Source organism: Asparagus officinalis, chromosome 8, assembly GCF_001876935.1.
Source record: "Asparagus officinalis chromosome 8, Aspof.V1, whole genome shotgun sequence".
Lineage (NCBI taxonomy): Eukaryota > Viridiplantae > Streptophyta > Magnoliopsida > Asparagales > Asparagaceae > Asparagus > Asparagus officinalis.
In genome coordinates this window covers 11,009,522-11,021,156 of record NC_033801.1, presented here as the reverse complement: position 1 = coordinate 11,021,156, position 11,635 = coordinate 11,009,522, and the positions used below count along the sequence as shown (strand labels likewise).

The window sequence follows — 11,635 nt, the reverse complement described above, 5'->3', positions numbered from 1 at the left end:
ATTAGCAACATAAAAATTTAAATTGGGTGTAGCTCATTCAAACAAACATCAAAGAAAATAAATAACCACAGTGTCAAGTTTAGAGACAAAAATGAGCGAAAACTATTAAATTGAAATAGATGAATAAATTTTAGTTAGAAAATAAGCCAAAAATACTTAATCACGGCATTTAATCATATGCAGTGCACTTATATAAAACCATGTGTGATTTAAAATTTTAACTAAAAATTTAACAGCGCGACCAATTTGCAAGACCTCCCAGGGTTTATGAGGCGGGTAAGCAATTTCGAAGATGTGGAGGACTAATTAACTAATATCGTGAAAAGCCCAAAATTCTGAACTCTCTGGCTCTCTCTCTCTCTCTTTTTTTTTATCTTCTCAGTGTTCTCACTGCCGACTCCAGCTAGAAAAATGCTTCGAAGGTCTCTTTTTTCTCCTCCCCTCTCTAAAATCCTCCGCCGAGCTTTCCCGCTTTCGACGCCTCTCTCTCCTCCCCCATCCACCGCTAAATCTCTACCTTTCTCTTCACAAACCCTAGATCCTTCTAGTTCCCAAGACAACGAGGTCGATGTCAGTCTCCACGATTCAAACCCTAAGGCTTCGATCTCGATCGATCGCTCTGGACTCTACAACGCTCCAGGTTTCTGTTTTTTATATAAAAATTTGATCTTGCTTATGCAAATTTGTTCTTTTTTTGATTTTTTTATTATCACTAATTGGTTTTTTAGACCATTTCCACGAGACGTCTTCGGATTCTGAGATGGTCAAGCATCTCAAGAGTATAATAAAGGTATGTTTTTGGGGATTTATTTGATTATCCTCGGTTAGCAGGTGCGACATTGAGATCTTTGGACTGAAGTTGGAACTTTTGGGTTGAACTCTCTGACTTCTTTTAAACGAAATGCAATCTTATTGTTCGTTATGAAGCTAAGTAATAACATGCATTTGTTCATTATTAATCTTCACGAGCTTTTATTTCCTACATGAATATTATTCCGCGCTACACTTTTTTTAGCTGTTTTATACGAAATGGGCATTATACACTGGGTTTTCATTCTTTTCATTTTGATAGAGTAACTTTGCATGGAAAGTGTTGGCGCTTGTGGTTAAATCTGGAATAATACAGATATATAATAGCAAAAACTGAACAAAATTAAAGTGCAGTAATTTAAAATTTTTTAACTCAGCTGCTGTGCGTTTGTAAAACGCTGTGCTTAAAGCATTATTTGGCCTACTCCGGTACAAGGATCCCAAGGTCAAATTGCTTCCACGAATAGCAGTCTAGTATTCTGGTGTGCACTGATCCAGTACTGTCAAGATCTCCTCGATCTATAAGGCAAAAATCTCCTCGATCTATAAGGCAAAAATCTCCTCGATCTATAAGGCAAAAATCTCATCGATCTATCAGGCAAAAGATCTCCTCGATCTATCAGGCAAAGATCTCCTCGATCTATCAGGCAAAAGATCTTCTCGATCTATCAGACAAAAGATCTCGATCTATCAGACCTTCTCGGTCTAGATACTGTTCCTATGAGCACTAGCTATTCTACAATATATATCTGTATATATTGATTGTTGTTTTTGGAATGAATTTTCCTTAAGAGCTATTCTACAATATATATCTGTATATATTGATTGTTGTTTTTGGAATGAATTTTCCTTAAGGATTTGGAGTCTATTTATAGTTATATTGATTGTTGTTTTTGGAATGAATTTTCCTTAAGGATTTGGAGTCTATTTATAGTGTTCGGGAAAACATTATTCACTAATAAAATATTATTAGTTACTATTCATGTGAGGTCCACATTACTTGTTTTTCAAAAGAAATTAGGCAGATGTTGAATCTTTACAAAATAGTTAATCACGTTTATTTTACTGTTCCTTAATTTTAAAGATGTATTCTTTCTTTTAAATTTAGCTTTGTCTTCTTAAGACAGCAAAGACAAACTTGTCTTTGCTTCCATAGTGACACTACTTTTAAATAATATCCTTACAAACGCACAACAGCTGAGTTAAAATTTTTTAAATTACTGCACTTTAATTTTGTTCAGTTTTTGCTGTTATATATCTGTATTATTCCAGATTTAACCACAAGCGCCAACAATCTTAAAGCATTATTTTGATCTACCATGGATCCTGCGAGGACTCTTGGAGTGGACTGTCTTAAGTTAGAGAACTTTGACGGTTTCAACTTCAACGCATGGCGTCGGAAAAACTCTTGGAGTGGACTGTCTTAAGTTAGAGAACTTTGACGGTTTCAACTTCAACGCATGGCGTCGGAAAATAATCTTCGGGATGCAACTCCTGAAAATCTACTATGTGGTTTCTGAGGAAAAATTCGACTCTGAAGAAGACTCTGAAGCTGAAACATCTTGGGCTAGAGATGATCACTTTTGCAGGAGTTATTTCCTTAACTGTCTGATCGATCATCTAGCAGATGCTTACACCAACAAGCCCTCTATAAAGAAAATCTGGAATGCTTTGGAGGACCGGTACAAGGATGAGGAGAAGCTGTCCAAATCTCACATCATTGACAAATTTTTGGACTTGAAGTTCGAAGATGATACTGAGGTTTTACCTCAAGTCAAAGAGCTTGAAAAACTTGTTATGAAGCTGAAAGATGAAAAGATCAGTCTTTGTCAAACATTCATCTCTAGTACAATTATCAATAAGCTTCCTCCATCTTGGATGTCATTCTTCACTGATATTCGAAGAATGAAAAGACATGTGACTCTGTCTGACTTGAAGAGGTTCATTCGGATCGAGGACGAGACTCGGACTCGCACGAAGACTGAGCTCATTGCTAAGCAAAATGCGTCTGCTAACATGGTGGCTGCTAACTTTGAAAATGATAATAATTCATCTTTCAAGAAGAAGAAGTCTTTTAACAGAAAGAAGAACCAGAATCCAAAGAACCTGAACGTTCAGAAGGAGTTCAAGAAGAGCAGCAAATGCTTCAACTGTGGGAAGCAAGGACATTTTGCCAAAGACTGCAGAGCACCAAAGAAGAAAACACCACACAATGTCAATCAAGTTGATGATTGTGTGGCCATGCTCTTCTAGGTAACAACTCCAAGCAACATCTCTAGTTGGTGGTTAGATACGGGTGTTACTTGTCATGTATGCTCCAATAGAGATATGTTCTCTTCTTATGTTACCAAAGAGAACGTATCAATGGCTGATCGTTCTGTGGTTCATGTTCTTGGAACTGAGAATGTGGTGCTGACTCTTTCTTCAGAAAAGACTCTCATTAAAGGATGTGAAACACGTTCCCTCAATTGCCAAAAACTTAAGTCTCTGGAAGCATGATGTGTGATGCAGGCATGAGACTGGATTTCCAAGGAGGAAAGGCTGTATTATCCTATAAGAAAATGTATTTTGACAATGCATATCGTACTGATGGCATGTATAAAATCAGTACGAGTGCACCCAACCCCGTTGTAAATGAAATATCTTCTTCTTACTCCTCTGTGTTATGCCACAATAGGTTGGGAGATGTAAATTATAGAAAATTATCCAGCATGGAGAAGCTATGATTACTTTCAAAATATGGGGGTAACAAACCTGAGAAGTGTGAAGTTTGCGCGCAAGCAAAGCTGACGAGGAAATCATTTTCAAGTGTCACGAGGAGCACCAACCTGTTGGATCTAATTCATTCAGATACTTGTGACTTCAAGAGCTTCGTCACTCGTGGCGGCAAGAAATACTTCATCACCTTCATTGACGATCATTCTCGCTTCTGTCACGTTTACCTGCTGAAATCTAAAGATGAAGCCTTTAGCAAGTTTGTCGAATTTCGGACTCGAGTAGAGAAGCAGCTTAGACTTCAGGTGAAAAGACTCAGGAGCGACAGAGGAGGAGAGTACTGATCTAAGGAATCGGAAGCATACTTCAAGGAGCATGGAATCATTGCAGAAACTACTGCTCCGTATTCTCTGCAATCTAATGGGATTGCAGAAAGGAAGAATCGCACATTGACCGAGATGGTGAATTTGATGCTAATCACATCTGGTTTACCTACCTGCTATTGAGGAGAGACTTTGCCAATGACAAACTGAATTCTGAACAGAGTATCCTATTCCAAAACTGATAATACTCATCAGTTCTGGTTGGGACATCCAGATTTTTTGAATAGTCTCAAAGTATGGGGGTGTCGCATATGTTCGAAATCCAGATATCAGAAGGGCTAAGCTCGAACCAAAGGCAAACAGATGTGTGTTTCTTGGCTTTGCTGGAGATAGCAATGCGTGCAGGTTCCTGGACCTTGGAACCAACTCCATCATTGAAGCTCGGGATGCAGAATTCTTTGAGGTTAAGTTTATCAAACATAAAGGCTTATTGGTCAAAGATATAACAGAGAATGCTAATACATCAAATGCACAAGAGGAGCCAGTCAATGATGAAGGAGTTATCGAACCATATTCCACGCGTGTCAGAAGACAGAAAGATTTTGGAGATGACTTCATCATCTATAATGTGGAAGGAGATCCACAGACTTTTCAAGAAGCAATACAGTCAACAGACGTTCTTCTGTGGAAAGAAGCTATAGATGATGAGATGAATTCATTGATCCAAAATCATACTTGGGAGCTGGTGGATGTACCTGAAGGTGCAAGGGCTATCAGTTGTAAGTGGATCTTCAAGAAGAATCTTCGTCCTGATGGTACTAGTGAAAAGTACAAAATAAGACTGGTGGCGAAAGGATTCTCTTAGAAAGAAGGTATAGACTTCTTTGATATTTATGCACCAGTTTGCAGGATCACTACATCAGAGTGCTTATCGCATGGGCGGCGATTAAAAGGTTCGTCATACATCAGATGGATGTAAAGACTTCCTTTCTCAATGGAGATCTCACAGAAAAGATCTACATGGAGAAACCAGAAGGACTTCATGCTCCAGCTGGTAAGGTTTGTAAACTTGTTAAGTCTTTATATGGACTTAAGCAGGCATCAAAACTCTGGCATGAGAAGTTCGATGGGGTTGTTTGTAACAATGGGTATCAAGTTAGTGAATCTGACAAGTGCCTATACATCAAGGTCGCTAAAGGAAAGGTGGTGGTCATCTGCCTCTATGTGAATGATATGCTCATCATTGGGAGTGATTTGAAGATAGTGATATCTACCAAGAAAATTTTTTCAGCACATTTCAGCATGAAGGACCTTGGAACTGCGGACGTGATTTTCGGAATCAAAATCATATACTCTGAAGAGGGTATTGGATTGCCCTAATCTCATTATGTCAAGAGCATGCTAAGAAAGTATGGCTATTACGACCTGTCAAAACTATCAGTGTCGTATGATTACAACAAGAAGTTTCGACCAAACACTGGAAGACCAGTAAAGCAGCTAAGGTACTCAAAGATCATTGGGAGTTATGTACGCGATGAGCTGCACAAGGCCAGATATAACATTCGCTGTAGGAATGCTTAGTAGGTTCACAAGTAATCCTGGAAAGCTTTATTGGGATGTTGTCCAGAGATTGATGAGATACTTAAAAGGAACTATAGGTCTGGGTTTATTCTACACTGGATATCCGGGTATAATCAAAGGCTATTCAGATGCGAGCTGGTGCTCAGAACCAGATGAGTGCAGATCTACTGGAGGATTTGTCTTCATCATGGGTGGAGCTGTCGTCTCGTGGAAGTCTAAGAAACAGACAATGATTGCACAGTCATCTATGGAATCTGAGTTCTTCGCACACTGTGCTGCAGGAGATGAAGCTGAGTGGCTCAGTTCTCTCTGAGACCTTCCATTGACGGAATTGCAAGGCGCAATTACTATCTATTGTGATAATCAAGCGACGAATGCTGTGGCAGCGAACTCGTTGTTCAATGGAAAGAAGCGGACCATTCGTCTGAAGCATGACTATTTGAGAGAGCTCATTTGTCAAGGAGTCATCTCTGTGATTGACGTCCGATCTTCAGAGAATGTGGTTGATCATTTGACTAAGGGTCTGAAAAAGGACATAGTCAAAAGGACATCTGCTGGAATGGGTCTCAAGTTTTGTAAGTCTTACAAATACTTACCATGTTTATTAAATAATTAGTTCAAAGTTTATGCTACTAATAATAAGATAATTAGTTCAAAAGTCAAGTAAGATTTGCAAAAGTTTGGTGAGTCTTACAAATACTTACCATTTACATCTAGTTATTAGTTCAAAGCTTATGTTACCAATGACAAGATAAATGGTTCAAAAGTCAAGTAAGATTTACAAGTGAAATGGTTCAAGTTTTCTTGGATTAGTCGGTGTCTAAGGCAAGGTTTGGGGGTTGCGTAACGCGTTCCGCAAGGAACGATGTACTTAATTGATCTTTGATCAACCTCTAATACTATCCTTACTTGGCTGAACTACCCGAGTAAAACTTTGATATTTTCACCTAGAATCCTATCATGTAAAGGAGATGGTTGTTAAGCCTTAATAGGTCCAAAGTATTTCGGATGCGGGGTGTTAGATAGGAAACACACCTAAAGGATTCACCTAGAATCCTATCATGAGGGAGGGTGGCTCTTAAGCCTTAATGAGTTCAAAGCATTTCGGATGCGGGATGTTTTATAAGAAACATACCTAAAGAACTCACCTATGCATGGGTGGAGATTTGGCCGTCTCCTATGATGTCTTGTGGAAAGATACCTAGAGCCCTAGCAGAAACCAGGACATGCACATAAATGTGCAAAAGCAAAAGCAAGGCAAAGGCAAAGGCAAGTGTGGTTCAAAGTGAAAACTACCACAGATGAGTTTGATCTTGTGTGATCGCTGGATTTTTAGACATGTGCTGGTTCAAGTCTCTGCGACACCATGCACCTATCTTTTATTCAGTTGGTCTAAGGGGGATACAAGTCATTGCGACATCTACCTTATGCACAACGATTGAAACAACGGCACCGTTACATGACACTAGTTTAAAAAATTGTGGGGGATTGTTGGATATTATTTAAAAGTAGTGTCACTATGAAAGCAAAGACAAGTTTGTCTTTGCAGCCTTAAGAAGACAAAGCCAAATTTAAAAGAAAGAAGACATCTTTGAAATTAAGGAACAGTAAAATAAACGTGATTAACTATTTTACAAAGATTCAACATCTGTCTAATTTCTTTTGAAAAACAAGTAATGTGGGCCCCACATGAATAGTAACTAATAATATTTTATTAGTGAATAGTATTTTCCCGAACACTATAAATAGACTCCAAATCCTTAAGGAAAATTCATTCCAAAAACAACAATCAATATATACAGATATATATTGTAGAATAGCTAGTGCTTATAGGAACAGTGTCTAGACCGAGAAGGTCTGATAGATCGAGGAGATCTTTTGTCTGATAGATCGAGGAGATCTTTGCCTGATAGATCGAGGAGATCTTTTGCCTGATAGATCGAGGAGATCTTTGCCTTATAGATCAAGGAGATCTTGACAGTACTGGGTCGGTGTAGACCAGAGTACTGGACTGCTGTTCCTGGAAGCAATTTAGCATTGGGATCCTTGCACCGGAGTAGGCCAAATAATGCTTTAAGCACAGTGTTTTACAAACGCACAGCAGTTGAGTTGAAAAATTTTAAATTACTGCACTTTAATTTTGTTCAGTTTTTGCTGTTATATATCTGTATTATTCTAGATTTAACCACAAGCGCCAACAAAAAGTAGTTATTATAAGCATATAATGCACACCTATTATCTTGAAGTTCTTCATATTTCAGTTTATACTTTCAAGTTGATGGTTAACATTGACCTTTTGGTGACCTATTTGTTTGTTTTACTCCCTTTATGTTTACATCCTCTCTTCCAGTATGATTATCTGTGTATCTTTTGCAGAATCCATCATTAAACTTACATTTCTGGTTTATTTTTGTTCAATAGTTTCGTGGAGGTCCCATCTCAGTTGCCGAGTATATGGAAGAAGTTTTAACAAATCCTCAGTCAGGGTTTTACATTAACAGAGATGTATTTGGAAATGAGGGCGATTTTATTACATCCCCGGAAGTGAGCCAGATGTTTGGAGAGGTAACTTAATACAACAAAAGGATATAGGATATTATGTTAATGTTATTTGAATCTTTTATTTCCCTTAAGTAACTTTTTTGTAAGAAAAGAGTTAATAAAGGGAAAATTGTCCTAATAGTTGCATTTCGTAATTTTCATTGTGTGAAATGCTTTGTTATAGATTTGCACAGCTAATGAGATTTAAGATATCATCATAACTATTAAGAATATTTGATTAGAGTTTTCTTAGTCATGCTATATTCTTCTGATAATTTGTTGCATCTTTAGAGAAATAATTCTGTGTTAGATATGTTAATGGATAACTGGTGTTCTTTCATTAGATGGTTGGTGTTTGGACTATGTGCCTCTGGGAGCAAATGGGGCAGCCTCAAAAAGTAAATCTAGTTGAACTTGGACCAGGTCGAGGAACGCTTATGGCAGACCTTCTCCGTGTAAGGCTCGCTGGCACTTTGCTCCTTGTTTTCCCTACCAAAAAAATTGCCATACTCTTATAACTAATAACTTATAATTGAAACCTGAACGGGAAATATTCCTTGATCTAAGGTATCTGTTTCTTTCTTGTAGAGCTCGTCAAAGTTTGCAAACTTTACAAAGTCTCTTAATGTTCATATGGTAGAGTGCAGTCCTACGTTACAGAAGATTCAATGCAATACTTTGAAATGTGTGGATGAAGTCATTGCGAATGCAGACAACACTAAAAGGACTGTCAGCATGTTGTCAAATGCTCCCATATCATGGCATGCCACTCTGGATGAAGTACCATTAGGATGTATGAAGCCCTTCTGAACCTCAGATATTCTATGGCCTATGAAAATTCCTTTACTAGATTGTGTGTTTTGGTAGGCTGCCTTTTATTATTGTTACCTTTTCCTGCATATTTGAATTGCGCTATGTGCTATATAATACATATAATGCTGCTTACTTTGGAGGACGCATGTTTATCAGATTGCTCATGTTTATGCCATATGTTGTTGCTACAGTGTTGATGATTTTGCTTTAGCTAGTTCACAACTAAACATTTCATGATTTCACAACTATTTACCTGGGTTACGTTCCATCATTATCGGGGTTGTTAATGGTTCTCTTATTTCTATCAAATCATCTTATTAGATTTTACAGTAGGCAAAGAGGTTTTATGCCTAGTGGTGTGCTAGTTGGTCGTTTCTCTTGAAACAAAGGGCCTTTAGTAAATTTGGTGTGAGGTTGGAAATAAAAGTATTCAACATTCTATCCGTTTTGGAATATGTTGGGCAAGGGTGAACTTTTGGGATGAGAAATTGAAGTATGGCGCATAACATCTCTTGCCTCCCAGTCCTGTTCTAAAGTTCTGAAGCGAGCTATGGCCTTAAAAGAAAGTGGAAAGATTGTAAAGCGTCAAAAAATGTGAATACATTTTAAAAGTGTCATCATGTTTTGTAAGTAGAAACTAGATACCACATGACATGCTATAGTATATGTTTTGTATAACTCAAGCTAGTTGTTGAAGCATGGTTTGTAAATTAGTTAGCTGGCTTATAAAGCTCCCATGCATCGTTGCTTCGGTTTCACATGCACTCGGCTTTCTACTTCAAACGCTCTTTGATTCGGTAGATCCCTGCTTTGGCAGTAATCATTATCTTTTCATCTTGCAGTGCCCACGATCATTATTGCACATGAATTTTATGATGCTTTGCCGGTGCATCAGTTTCAGGTTTGTGAAATTTGCTTGTTCTATTTTTTTAGCTGCATCCATTCTTTAATGAAGATATTAGAAGTAAGCAATATTCTGGAATGAGCGAATATCTTTGGTGGAGGAAGAATCCTAAAATGTAAAATTTTTTCATTTTTCAGTGTGACGCAAGTGAAAATTAAAATGCTCCAGAACTCATCCCACATCACTATGTTTTCTCAACAGACGGTCATGCTAAACATGAAAAAGACATTGGCATGCAACATATCCTGCTTTCGATTTTGTTTTAATGTATCTAATGTGAATCCTGATACCATAAAGTTGAATAATTCTGGGTCCAGAGTTTTAATTAACAGTGAATTTTTGTATATGACTGCAGAAAGCATCACGTGGCTGGTGTGAGAAAATGATAGACGTGTCAGATGATTCATCGTGAGTATTAAACAATCTCTATTGCTATGTCAGTTCTTTCAGTTTCCAGTCCATAGAATAGCAGGAAATATTATATATTCTTCACCTTATTTTCTTTTTTCAGCAAGTTCCGTTTTGTGTTATCTCCACAACCTACTCCGGCAACATTACTATATCTAATGAAGCGCTGCCGATGGGCTGGCTCAGAGGAAATAGCAAAGCTTGAGCATATGGAAGTATGTCCCAAAGCAATGGATTTGAGTCATCAAATTGCAAAAAGAATAAGTTCTGATGGTGGTGGGGCACTTATAATTGACTATGGCAAGAGTGGAATCATTTCAGATAGTCTACAGGTTACACTGATCTCTTCATTTACATTTGTTTTTGTTTTTGTTTTTGTTTTTGTTTTTGTTTTTGTTTTTGTTTTTGTTTTGTTTTGTTAATATGCTATCTTTTATACTGCTAGGTCATTCATGAAATGTTTTCAGGATGAAGCTTAGTAGTGGTTGAACCTGTTTTTCTGTGAAAAGAATTATATCTAAATGACTTGTGACTGGCCGCACTGTTCCCTAAGAATTCATCCTTGATATCAACTGTTTCCCCCTGATCTTCCTAGAGAGAAATGTAAAAAACGCAACGGATTTTGTTTCAAGGGTTTTGAAGCACCGTCATTGCATCTATCCCAACTCAGAGAGTTATAAGTTTATTAAGACTTCCGAGTATATTAATTGATTCGTAGGTGGCATATGTATGGCATAAAAGCTCTGAGGAAACTCATCGAGATGACTCTGCCATGCAAAGTGTAGGATACAATTTGTATGTGTCGAGGATGAATTCTATGTTTGATGTTAAAGTTGAAAAGGGAAAGACATGTAAATTCTCAGGTGTATATTCAGTAAGAAAATTTGGCTTGGAAAACAAATTTGTATGGGAGCTGAACCTCGAGAAATTAAACTTGAATAAAGATGAACCCTGAAAGAACTTCTTTAAGGAGCTATTTCCCATCGGTTCTGAGTTGTTGAAATTTTGAGTAAGTAGGAAGCGTATAAAATCCACATCGGATTGTAAGAAGTAACTTCCAAAAGAGAGAATTTAAGAAATAAGTAGCTGAGTGTTCCTACTTTTTTGTCCCCTTGGTCGTTCAAGTTAACAAGTAAGCCCTTTGATTTTTCTTTGAGGAGAGCTAGATATTCTGATCATTGGCCAGCCCGGAAAAGTTTAGGTTTGTAAGGATAAGAACTTGAGGTACGTAGAACTTAACTAAAAAATCTCAATTTTGCATGAGAATACTGATCAATTGTAGAGGGTCAAATTGTTCCAGTACATGCACCAACTAAAGGAAATTTGTGAACAGTTATTTATTACAATGCTGTTTGCATTTAGAAAATTTCATGGAACTTTTCGTACGCTGCTTAGAATGGTTACTGAAAATTCTATCTAGAACGTGAATATCTTTGGTGAATCATTATCTGATGCTTATGTTGGTTAGCAGGCTATTCGGAAGCATAAATTCATCAACATTCTAGACGATCCTGGTTCAGCTGATCTTAGTGCCTACGTT

At 37.5% G+C, this 11,635-nt stretch overlaps 1 protein-coding gene across 1 annotated transcript in view; it reads left to right on the top strand.

The window, feature by feature from the left end:
* Positions 361-11,635, top strand: part of LOC109851597 (protein arginine methyltransferase NDUFAF7, mitochondrial) — a 12,744-nt gene continuing 1,469 nt past the window's right edge. The window contains exons 1-9 of the mRNA XM_020421817.1: positions 361-640; positions 729-790; positions 7,851-7,994; positions 8,315-8,425; positions 8,559-8,763; positions 9,626-9,684; positions 10,043-10,095; positions 10,199-10,427; positions 11,567-11,635. The exon at positions 11,567-11,635 is cut by the window's right edge and continues 19 nt beyond it. Of these exons, the coding sequence (XP_020277406.1) occupies positions 412-640; positions 729-790; positions 7,851-7,994; positions 8,315-8,425; positions 8,559-8,763; positions 9,626-9,684; positions 10,043-10,095; positions 10,199-10,427; positions 11,567-11,635 (1,161 nt within the window). The 5' untranslated portion in view covers positions 361-411. The remainder of the gene's footprint in view (positions 641-728; positions 791-7,850; positions 7,995-8,314; positions 8,426-8,558; positions 8,764-9,625; positions 9,685-10,042; positions 10,096-10,198; positions 10,428-11,566) is intronic.